Source organism: Pteropus vampyrus, unplaced genomic scaffold (genome assembly GCF_000151845.1).
Source record: "Pteropus vampyrus isolate Shadow unplaced genomic scaffold, Pvam_2.0 Scaffold50, whole genome shotgun sequence".
Classification (NCBI taxonomy): Eukaryota; Metazoa; Chordata; class Mammalia; order Chiroptera; family Pteropodidae; genus Pteropus; species Pteropus vampyrus.
Genome location: NW_011888831.1, coordinates 5,005,845 through 5,017,748, shown reverse-complemented (window position 1 = coordinate 5,017,748; position 11,904 = coordinate 5,005,845). Strand labels below are relative to the sequence as shown.

At 38.9% G+C, this 11,904-nt stretch overlaps 1 protein-coding gene across 3 annotated transcripts in view; it reads left to right on the top strand.

The window, feature by feature from the left end:
* The first annotated feature begins 710 nt into the window (after positions 1–710).
* Positions 711–11,904, top strand: part of VPS53 (VPS53, GARP complex subunit) — an 89,100-nt gene continuing 77,906 nt past the window's right edge. For 2 of the 3 annotated variants that reach the window (XM_023530530.1, XM_023530529.1), the window contains exons 1-4: positions 711–839; positions 3,365–3,508; positions 4,318–4,460; positions 6,485–6,626. In XM_023530530.1, the coding sequence (XP_023386298.1) occupies positions 726–839; positions 3,365–3,508; positions 4,318–4,460; positions 6,485–6,626 (543 nt within the window). In that variant the 5' untranslated portion in view covers positions 711–725. Of the gene's footprint in view, positions 840–3,364; positions 3,509–4,317; positions 4,461–6,484; positions 6,627–11,904 lie in introns of those variants that run through there. The other variant, XM_023530532.1, reaches the window with a different exon arrangement.

The window sequence follows — 11,904 nt, the reverse complement described above, 5'->3', positions numbered from 1 at the left end:
GCTCTGTGAGGCTGGCCTGTGGTGCAGGACATGTGGCTGCTGGAGGACGTGAGCATTGCGGGGGGTGCTGACACGGTTCCTTTCTCGTCCAGCTGCTTCTCCTTTCTCCTCTTTCATTTAAACTGACAAATATTTGTTGAGCTAGTGTACATGCAGACCACTGTGTTAAATACTAACCTTTTCTTTCCAACTGGTTTTCATTGTAGCTCAGTCTTCATATTCACAATCTGCCGAGTGAATCTAAATCTTTATTCATCGTCAATTAAAAGTTCATTTTATCGTGTTTTTCTTTCAATTTTAGGAAACATTCTATTTGTTCATTTGTTAAAACTTATGATCCTGATGTTGGTTTCTGGGTTGGAAAAAAAACAGCTCTGCCCTCCTCCCATTCTTTACTTCAAGTAGTAATCCAAAATAAATTTATATTTGATTTGGGCATTATTATATAGTATTTTCCCACAACATAACTACCCCATAACGATGTTTTGTAACAGTTAACGTATAGTACCTCATGACCGTTGAGGCATGTCCTGGAAGAACTTTGGGATATAGAAAATTCATCATGAGAATAAATCGGATGCGTGGGTCACGGTTGTAAACCTGCTACTAACTATTATGTGACCCTGCTTACCGAGACACCCCTCCCCTTCCTGATGATCTCTAAAGGCTCCAACAGTTCTGACCCCTGTGGATCTTTGCATAATTAGTTGTAGATATTTGCGAATATGCCAGGCAGTGAAATGTTCTCTTTTCCTTACAGAGTGAAGGCCGCCCAGACTGAGTTAGGACAGCAAATCCTGGCCGATTTTGAAGAAGCATTTCCTTCTCAGGGTACCAAGGTATTGTATTGCATTTTCCCTTCTGTCTTCAGATATTATCACCATTCTTACCTAATTCACGCTCACTACCGTTATTATTTCCGTTTATCATTCTAAAAGTGTTTGCTGGCAGCCATAAGTCTGTCTGCCAAGGATTCAGGGTAATGAGACCATTCTTAATTTTAAATATCCCAAAGCAATGTTGATTCTTCATCTGTGTTCTTTCAGCATCAAAAAGTGAGGATTTGTTTTGATATAATTTAATGTGTGTCAAACCTAATATCTTGTCTGCCCAGTAAATTCCTTTTTTCTCATGGCCTTGCTTTAAAAAAAAAATCTTCAAGCCGCAGTGTTTTTTTGGATTGTTACATAACTTATTGGTTTCAGTTTGGTGAAAAGGCAACTGGGAGGAAAGTCCACAGGCTTATGTAACTCGGAGTGACACAGTTAGGAGACTTGCTTTTAATGATCAGAATCCTGTTCTTTGGAATTAATCCCTTTTGCTCTCACTGGTAGCATAGCTGTTTGTGTTGTGTCTGGGAAGCCCACAGTATTTCACTTGTGAGCTATTGGTTACACCTCTCATGTAACAAGCTTTGCCTCACTTGGCTGTCATTGTGCTTGGTTAACTGCTTTTAGCTCTATCCTTCAAATTGTAGCAGACATAATCTTAATGCTTTGCATGTGTTGGGGAGGGAAGAACCTTCAGAAGTTTTTTTCTCCCTCTATTATTTGAGCTGTTTCAAGAGAAAGAATGGTTCAGAAATGAGCTGAAGTACACACGGGCAGGCAGCATTCCTCACACTTGGTGGGTGGAGATGGTGGATACATGTTCATCTACTGAGCCAAAGAACGTTTCCTGGATCTGCTCTATAATTCAATAACTGGAAATATCTTAAAATTTTTTCTTTCTGCTCCATAAAAGAAACTTAAGTAGGTGAGGTAGCTGCCCTAGACTACTACTTTCTATAGGAAACTTGCTTCTGATTTTAATGTCTGCCTGTACAGTGGCTGTCTTCTAGTAATCAGATATTTTATTTGTAAAGCCTTTTTCTTTGAGGACTTAATATTCATATTCATTTGATGTAACTATGGGAAGTACATACTGGAAAGCAATTCTGTGAAAAGGGATTCTAAGATATTCACGAATTATAAGGACCAGACTCGTCTTAGTCCAGGATCTGCTTTCCTATACTGTGCTGTCCATCCCAGTTTTGAGAAGTTTCAGAATGATGTGGATGAAGCCCAGCTTTATTATTTAGAAGAAACCAACCATGACCTATGCTGTATCTTTTTCCCAGATTGCACCAGGCAGAAGTTAAAATGGTTTTCCTTAATAACTTGCTTCCCTTTTATCTGACTGGGTAACAATGTCTTTTTTACCAGAGTTGTTTTTTTTTTCTTTTCCTTTTTAATGGCTCTTGACTTTTCTTAAAGTCCTTGTGCTACTATTTCACAGATGGAACTCATGATATTAAAATAGTATATCCAAGGTAATCTATGAAGTCCTTTTTAAATGAAAAAATCTGAACTCATGAACACATGGTTTTGGGTTTCTGCAACTTCTCTATCAGATCAAATGCTTTCATTCAGCAGTTGAGCAGTCAGCGTGCTCAGCAGATGACTTAACAGCCACTCAGTACGGAGCTAGTCAGCATTTTAACAGTTTAGCTCTGAGGCAGCTTAGGTAACACTTATGAAACACTTGAACATCAGTTGAGATGGGTAAATTGGACAGAATTGACAAAAATAAAACAAAACACAAAGATTTGGAAGAACCTTACTCATCACCTGTTAAAGTCCGTTATTTTTCAGATGAGGTTCAATAACTGCACCAAAGCTACGTGGCTGTTCAGCCATGCCAAGAGTCGGTTCCAAGTGTTCTTTTTACTATAATCCACTCTGCTAGCCGTGTTCATTCAGTGAGTTACTGTAAAGAAAGGTTCAGTGAGACTGAATTGCTCTCAATAATATCAAAAGTCTTCCCATTGTAATGTATCGATACAGCTCCTCGATATCCTTCTACTGTTCTTTTTAGGCTGATATAATATTTTACCTTTGGCTGCATATCTGGGTGGTTGACTATCAGTGAAACAAATCTGGTGGTTTGGACCCTGGTTTTAGGTATAAAATGCCACCGCACTCTTTGGCACCTTAAAAATAGGAATCTGAGATTGGAATCAGGGAGAAGTAGCACATGTGAGACTGGGGTCATTCTTACTTACTTTTAGGGCTCTTCCACAAAGTGACTTCAGTTTTGATATTCAGAAAGCAAAATTTCTTATGATCATTACTGGCCCTGTCTTCTAAAATATCTCATTGCTGATTCACAGAGTAGCTTTTATATTGGTTACTGCAGACTAGCTTAATGATTCTCTCATCGGAGAACAAGTAACTAAAATATCCATCCACAACAGAAGAATGAGTGTCAAGGGAGTGGGAGTAATAACTTCGAGAGAAAAACAAGAAGTAGCAGCTGTCAGAGACCATGAGATTTAGAGGTTGTTTCTGGCTTTTGAACTGGTGTGTGTTATTTGTTTTAACAGAGGCCCGGAGGACCCAGCAATGTCCTTCGAGATGCATGCCTGGTTGCTAATATTTTGGACCCCAGAATCAAACAGGATATCATCAAAAAGTTTATTAAACAGCATCTGTCAGAGTATCTAGTACTTTTTCAAGAAAACCAAGATGTAAGTATTGACCAAATGAGATCAGATGTTACATTTGAATTTTATTGAAAATTGAATGCTCTCAAGCCTACCAATATATACTTTATTAGTATTACTGTCTTAAAGTGTTGATTGTTGAACCGTGAATCCAAGGGGCTAACTGTACAGTTCAGTGGTTCTTAACCATTTTAGGATCACTGACCCTTTGGAGAAATTAATGGGAGATACAGATCTTCTCCCCCCAAAAAAGCACCTACGCATAAAATTTTGCATACGGTTTCAGGAAATTTACAGACCTCTGAAGCCCAATCATGGACCCCAGGGTAAGAACCTCTGGATCTAGTAAAAAAGTAGCCTAATCTAGCCAATTGGAGCTCATGTTTCAGTGTTTTCCTCTTAGGTTTACTGTTGACAGAAAGCAGGCTTTGAATGAACCAGGATGAATCCAGGAGTGGCAGAGGATTGATCAGGAGCCACAGGGCATTAAGTAGTTTGATAGCAGCCTGATCGTCCCCTTGGCTTGGTTCAGTCTGCCTTGTAACAGGAGTGTTTCACCGGTGGAGTTGGAATACAAAACCTCTTGAAAAAGATTGACCCTGTATTTTCCTGAGAAAGCATAATAGAACTATAGCCTTTCTATCTGGATAAGAAGGAAAATAATTCTTTAAATTAAAAAAAAACAAAAACAAAAACAAAAAAAACACCTAGATTCTTTAAAACTGTGAGAAATAGAGAGTATGGTGTTTTTCTTGGTTGTATGTTTTTGCTGTTTCCTTAAACTCTCAACACTACTAAGTACTGGGGTGGATTTTGCTATCTGATTTCCTAAGGTCGCCTGGCTGGACAAAATCGACAGACGCTATGCCTGGATAAAACGCCAGCTTGTGGACTATGAGGAGAAATATGGCCGAATGTTTCCACGTGAGTGGTACATGACCGAGAGGATTGCAGTAGAATTTTGCCACGTCACGAGGTAGAGTCCAACTCTCGGCTCCTTTGGGTGTTAATAAAATCGCGTTGTCTTGTGGATTGGAATCACTTCCTGACACCACTAAGTAATTGCTATCACTCTCATACCTAATTATCACCCCACTCTCTGCTCCCATCTTTGCTCTGCGACTTTCCTTTGGCCTAGTCCTTGCTTTGAACAACCAGCGTTCTTGACTCCACCAACTCAGAACTCCTCAGCCAAGTTTACCTATAGCGATTCATCACTCCATGTTTTCCCTTATGTCTGTATTGCATATATCAGTTTGCAGTATATATCCATCATCATTTTGCTTTTCTGATTTGATAGATAGTTCCATCAGGACAGGGGTAGTATCTACTTCACTGACATAGTAGACCATCAGGAAATATTTGTTGAAAAAATTTACCACCCCTAATACAATATTTCTAATCTTTAGGTAGTCAATAATTATTGGCATCTGAGTGTTCTCTTCTCTCATTCATCTTGTCTTCAGTGTCCATGAGTATAGCACAGGACCAGATAGTCCCGTTATATCTAACAATTCAAATCCAAGATATATCCATGACAAAGCTAGAGTCAGAATTTTTTAGTTTTTACCACAATAGTGGTGGTAACTGGGTTTTACAAGTTATGTATTTCCTTCTGAAGTGCACAGTTACATTCACTCCAGGCTAATTTTAAAAAAGAAAGTTCCATATTAAGCATAACTCAGCTACCTCAAAGTAATTCTTGGTTGGCATCTTTCTTAAAATTATAGAGAACACAGTCAAGTTGCATGTTTTAACTACATTGTGGCGGGGTGGGGGAATGTTTTAAGGAATATTGGCTGTTGGGTTTTTTTAATAGGCTTTATTTTTTAGAGCAATTTTAGGTTCACAGCAAAAGTGTGAGGAAGTTACAGAGATTTCCCATATACTCTTTCCCCACACATGCATATCTTCCCCCATTATCAACATCCCCCACCAGAGTGTACCTGTCTTACACTCCGTGAACCTACATTGACGCATTATCACCCAGAGTCCATAGTTTACATTAGCGTTAATCTTGGTGTTGTACCTTCTATGTGTCTTTTGTTTTAAAAAAACACAATTGCTACCATAGATTTAGAACACCTTTTAATATTGATTCAAGGTCATTTGTGATTGTCACTTTCTAAGTCCCGATTAGCAATGAAAGAGCAAATTCCTTGAGAAATTGATAACTAATTCTCTTTAGCCTACAGTTCAGTGACTTGCAAATTAACTCTGAAGAATGTAGTCCACAGGAGACTGGAAGTATATTAAAGCCAACAAACCTGCCATTGTGTCAGCTAATGACAGTGTTACTGCTAAGCTTTCGTTGTTTGAATTTTAGCTAAAATCCTACGGATACATAATTCTCAAATAAACCCAGAAGTTCTTTGTTTGATTTTGTCATTTATATGTGGAGGAAGATGATTATAGCTCAGTTCTTACTAAGAACTCTCATGTCACTGCTCCCAAGCAACTTACATTCTGAAACAGAACAGTCAAATGGCACATAAACAGGCAGGAACCACCTAAACACATACATGTCACTTTTCAAATAGGGATTCTAGTCTCACCTGTATTTCCAGGTTCCTGTTCTCTGATGAAGGAGATTCTTATTGAACTCTCTAGAAGGTGGAGGGCTTTATAATTCAGTAATTAATGATTTGTGAAATTACACAGAATATGTACATTTTTATAAAGTACTGAGTGTTTCATATATATTAACAAATTATCAAAAATATTGAAAATACTTATATATTTTAAATATATAAAAATACTAGTAATAATGTAAACAAATTGGTGTCCATAATTCTTGATTTTTTTTTGACCAATAGATAATCTCCTTAAAATTCTTATTTAGAATATGTATTTCTATTCCCCAGGCATTAAACTTAGTTGGTAACAGAACTCAGGATTTGAAATAACCACATTTTTTTTAATATAAGCTAAAACCATTTACTTTGTCTTATCTCGAATGATCCATTTGTTTGACAGTATTCTTATCTCTTTATTCTGAAGGACAGAACTTGCCAAGATTATGCGAACCAGAGCTAAGGAAATTGAAGTGAAGTTGCTTCTTTTTGCTATTCAGAGAACAACTAACTTTGAGGGGTTTCTTGCAAAACGTTTCTCCGGCTGCACCCTGACAGATGGAACCCTGGTGAGACCTTCCTGAGAGAATGTGGGACATGAAGTTCATGGGTTGAGTAGTTGAGCTTCACTTCAGTCATTCACAGCATGGTGATTCCATCCATTGGCTCAAGCTCTTAATCTCCCAATCCAGGGATTTCACTGAATTCACACGAATAGTGGTGGGACAAGGTACTCTGTATGGATTTACTGTTTGTCTCTTATGCAGTACTTCATGTTTTTAGAATGGCCTATCATCATTTTATCTAAGATTTGGCCCCATTTTACAGACTATCAATTACGTGAGTCACGGAGGCCTTACTTATTCAGGCACAAATACCTTATTACTTTATTAACTATTGAATTGTATTATAATTAGGATGTGTTTTTACATTAGGGATTGTTAATGTCTCTGGTGAGCAAACCAGGTCAGTGTGTGTCTATAAACTTCAAAGCCAAGGATATAGATCAGCATGTCAGAGATACTAAAAGGTTAAAACACAAAGGTACGCAGATCAGAGGACTATGCACCTCCATCAGAAGGGTAGAATATGGTGTTGTTGGTTAAAATCATTTAATCTCCATGTAATCAAAGACCAGGCCCAGAGTGTCTCTCTGAGAACCTTTTTTTGGAAATCCAGGCTCCCTGCTGACACATCACTATGCTTTCTTCAAATTTCCTATCCATGGGGAAAACCACATTTTTATGTTTTATAGTACTTTCTGTTTACATCATTACACACACACAGACAGACTTTGAGCTTTGGGAATGCAGAAATCATGGCTGACTCATCTCTGTTCCCTAGTCATGCAAAGAATAAGAATACACAGGCCTGCAGGCAAGAAGGAGGAGGGAGGGAGGAAGAAATCGAAGTTAAGAAAGTCATACCTATTGAATTGCCTTTAAAACTAGATTTAAAAAAAAAAACAAAAAAAAAACAAAAAAAAACAACTGCTGTTAACAACAGAGAAGCTATGTGATTTGGTAGGAAAATTTTTGGACCAGCAGTCAAGAGAGACTTGTGGTCCAGTCCTGACTTTGCTGTAACTCACTGAACTGCCTTCTCTCTTAAATGAAAAGAAGAGAAAGAAGAGACTACCTTTTAATAACAGCATAGTAGAGAGAATAAACAAGACATAAAACCCAGAAGCCATAAAGAAAAGTACTGAAAGATTTGACAACATAAAAAGAACAAAATTCTGTTTGGGAAAAGAGACCATAAACATAATAATTAAAGGATAAACAACAAACTAGGAAAAACCAATTTAAGCTATATAAAACAAATGATCAATATCCAGCATTCATAAAGAATTTTTAAAAATCAATACAAAAAAGACAACCCATTAGGAAAATGTATAGGATCCGGCAAAAAATTTACTGAAGAAATACAGTGGGCTAATAAACATGAGAAGATAGAACAAAATACTAATTTCCATATATCAGGTTGGCAAAAACAATTACAAGACTAACAGTACAGGATTTTAGTGCTAGTACATAAGTTGATACAGCTTTTTTGGAGAACAGATTGTCATTATGTATCAAAAATTTAAATATGCATGTCCCTGTGAGGCAACAACTTTACATCTAGATATGAAGTACCAAGAAAGAGATGAACTGCAGCCTTAAAAAAAAAAAAAGAAAAAAAAATTGAGATCTGTAAGATCTATCATTGGAGAATGGTTGCATAAAATATGGTATATCCATCCTGTAGAGCAGTGTATAGCAGTTTAAAAGTGATAGAATGAGAGATAGATCTAGATATGCTATCAGGGGAAAAAAACCTCTCAGATATATTGTAAAGTCCAAAATGTAAGCTGAGGCCAGTACATGTGGTGTAATTTCATTTATGTGAAAAATAAAAAGCATGTTTATGTATGTAAGTGTGTAAGAAAAAAGTCTGGAAATGATAACAGTGAATGTCTCTGGGGAAGGAAGTTGGAGTGAGAGTAGGCGGAGAAGAATTTTTTTTATTCTACTCTGGTATTTTGTTTAAATTTTTTTATACGAATTCATTTACATTCTTTTTTAAACATATTTTTTGCATTTATATACTTTAGCAAAGTTATTTTTCAATTTTCTTTTAAATGAGGGAGATAGGCCAAATCAGTGACTTCCAAACTCTTTCTTCTAACAAACTCTGCTGTGAAATCCACACAGAGAATAGCTAGCATATTTTGAATATCCACTGTGTGTCCCATACTGTGGTAGATGTGTTTGCTAAAGTCAGTCACTTTGCTTCATCAACTGTAGGAGGTAGGTAGGTGCTATAGTCATTTGCAACTTACCCAAGGCAGCACAGCTTATTTGTAAATACAGAAAAACTGAGCTACTGTGATTGAAGTTGGGGAGAAAGGGCAGAATTGGGGTCTAGAGCCCCATTCATTTGTTGTTTACCCTTCATTTATGCTACCTTCTCTAGCTCCCAGTTTTCCAGTTCTAAAATCCTATTACTTTCGTGGAATCCCCTCTTTGCCCCGCAAGACTTGCCTCAGCGTAGGTGCATCAAGAGCTGGTCCCTCAGGGCACTGGGCTAACTAGTGTCTTAAGGCAAGACCACAAGGCCATCCCTACTCAGTGCCACTCGTGGCTTTATTAAAATATAACTGAACCACAAAGCACCCTTTCTGTACTTAACAAATACATACACACATATGCACTCCTGCTTGTTAATTCATGTTCAAAATTGATTTCTTTTTACTAACAAGGAAAAAAGAGGCCGCAAAACAAATGAAAATGATCTTAAAGAAAATGCAAGTCACAGGAGGAAATAGATAACAGCAATGCCATTGAAAGAAGCACGTATCTCTCCTGAGAAGTGTTTGGTTGACTTCATTCAGCACTATCCTGATTTCCTCGCACTGGCCTTCCTCTTTGCCCTGCTAAAGCCATGCTTTTGGCCTGGTTTCAAGCAGATACTCCTGCATCTCTCAGTTCACCTCTACAGAGATCTGCTTGGGGACAGGGAAGTTTAAGCATTGAGCATAGGCCCCACGTGGGAGCGCCCCCCTGAGTGCCCATGGCTTCCACCTGGGCATAGTCGGTAGCGCATAAAGACAGGCTCCGTGAGCCAGTAATTCAGCTAACTTTATGGGAAATAGATCCCAGTGAAGGATGCTTGAATAACAGTAGTGCCAAACACCTGTTTTGAGCTGTTCTTCTTCTCCTTTGGCTATACCCTACTTCCTGAGGATTACAGGGGAACAAATGGCCCTGTTGTACATGATGACCAGGATAGCCTATTAAACTTGGGCCTGTTCCAGAACACATCAGGTCTCTCTTGTGCTAGGAAATGCCTTAAGGGTCGAAAGAGACAGGGTAACGTGGTCAGGGACAAGGCAAGGCTACCGAACAGGGTAACCACATAGAGACCATGAAAAAATGACAGAAGCTGCATGTAAGTTTGCAAAGAACAGTGCTTTTTTGTAGGAAACAGGTATAAGGGTGTCAGAGTGGCAGCTGGCCGACTGGTAAACCTACTGCTGTCTGATGTAGGAGAGGGCTGGAGGTGCTTGTGTCTCGGCGGCATGGCCTCCACGTGCACTCACTCTACCAGCGTCGAGCTCCTGGATTGCAGCCTTCCATCTCCCATTAGGTGCTGTGCTCTGTGGTGTTGGCCATGGTCGCCTAGGAACACTTGAACCTTTTTCACCAATCTCTTCTTTTTTGGTCCTCTGTTTTTGAAATGTTCTGGCATAATCAATTTACCAATATCTCCTCGAATTGTACAGTTGCTGCTTCCTCTCCTACGAAGTTTGCAGAGAGTTTCAGGTTACACATCCTTGGCCAGAAAATCCTGCTGGACCATGAACTCTTTATTCACCCCTCCAGTTGGTTTCTCCACAGCCTTCTCCAAATCATTCAACTTCTTTAAGTCAAACTCTTCCCCTTAGACCATTCTTTGTCCCAGTGATCATGACCCAGCAACCATTCTGCATTCCAGATCCTGACAATGACTGCTCCAGTCAGTGACTGAGCCTTCAAGGATTTTCCCTAAAAGATTAGTTTCTAGAAAGGCAGCAGAACTCCTATAAGCTTTTTACACAAGGCCAGCCAGGTCTTGGAGAATCAGTTCACTGTAGCCTGCTGTGGGTATGTGAAAGTCGTGTTTCTCGCTGTAGGTGATGTTCACTTTGAACTTGATCCTGCTATCACTTTGCTGTGGGCAAAGTGAGCCACACTTTCACCTATCATAGGGACCTTGGATTAGTCATGGCCACTGACCATGCTCCCAGTAGACAACGCGGGGAAGAGGCTGGCCCACGCCAGGCCAGGGGCTCCAGCTAGCCTGGCTCCCAGTCTAGCTGTTGGGCACCCCACCTGAAGACCTGTCATTGCTCGTCTCTTTACCTCCTCCTCACGCTGCCTTGCTCCCGGGATATGTTTTTTTGGAAAATCTTTTGCAGCCACCATTTTATTTCAGAGTATTGTAATCTACAAAATGAACCAAGATGTATCTTGATACCCTTCAACATATGCTAAATTTCATAGAAAGTTAGTGAATTCCTTGGGAAGTTACAGAGTAGATAAGTCAGCCAAGGAGCCAAGTTTACCATAGACCGTCCCAAGCCCACCCTCCTCCACCCTTGACTGATTGACTGTGAAACAGTGAGGGTGAGCTTGAGGGCTTGATAAGCTCACATGGAGAGATCTGCCACAGCTCAGTTTCTCCTAACTGATCAGTGTGATGTGTTATCTTTTGTTCTTTTTAGACAGATGGGACTTTGACATCCGGTAGAATTGTAGACCGAAAGAACTTTGAGGACAGGCCTTGTTTTGTTTTTATGGTACTAGCTCTAATGAGTTTAAAATGTTCTGTGTTGTCACTATTGAGTGACACTGTTGAGCTGTACTGGAAGACGGGAGCTGCCACTGCTTTTTGCTGTTTGTCTCAATTCCTGGTCCTTTAGGAGGGATTCAAAATAGTCTAAATTAAACTGCCTTGAAATTAAAAGGAAATGTCTGGATGTGATTTAACTATACCCACATGCTTTACTAGTGACTTAATGATTAAATTCAAGGTAAACATTATATTCAGCCTCTATGAAAGCAGAGTTAGATTGAGTTAAGGATTTATAACTGGCTCAGTGAATTTGGGAGATTTTTTTTTTAATAAAATTAAATTTTTTTCTCCTTTTCATGCAGCTGTATTTCTCCTTTTCTTGGCCATTGCATAAGTTGCCTTTCTAAATAGAATCGTCCTTTGGCTTATAGGGGTGATTTTAATATACATTTATACTTGCCCAGTTTTTTAAATTACGTTATAAATATAGAAGCTGTAGGTGTGATTTTTGACCATGTGATTTGAGCA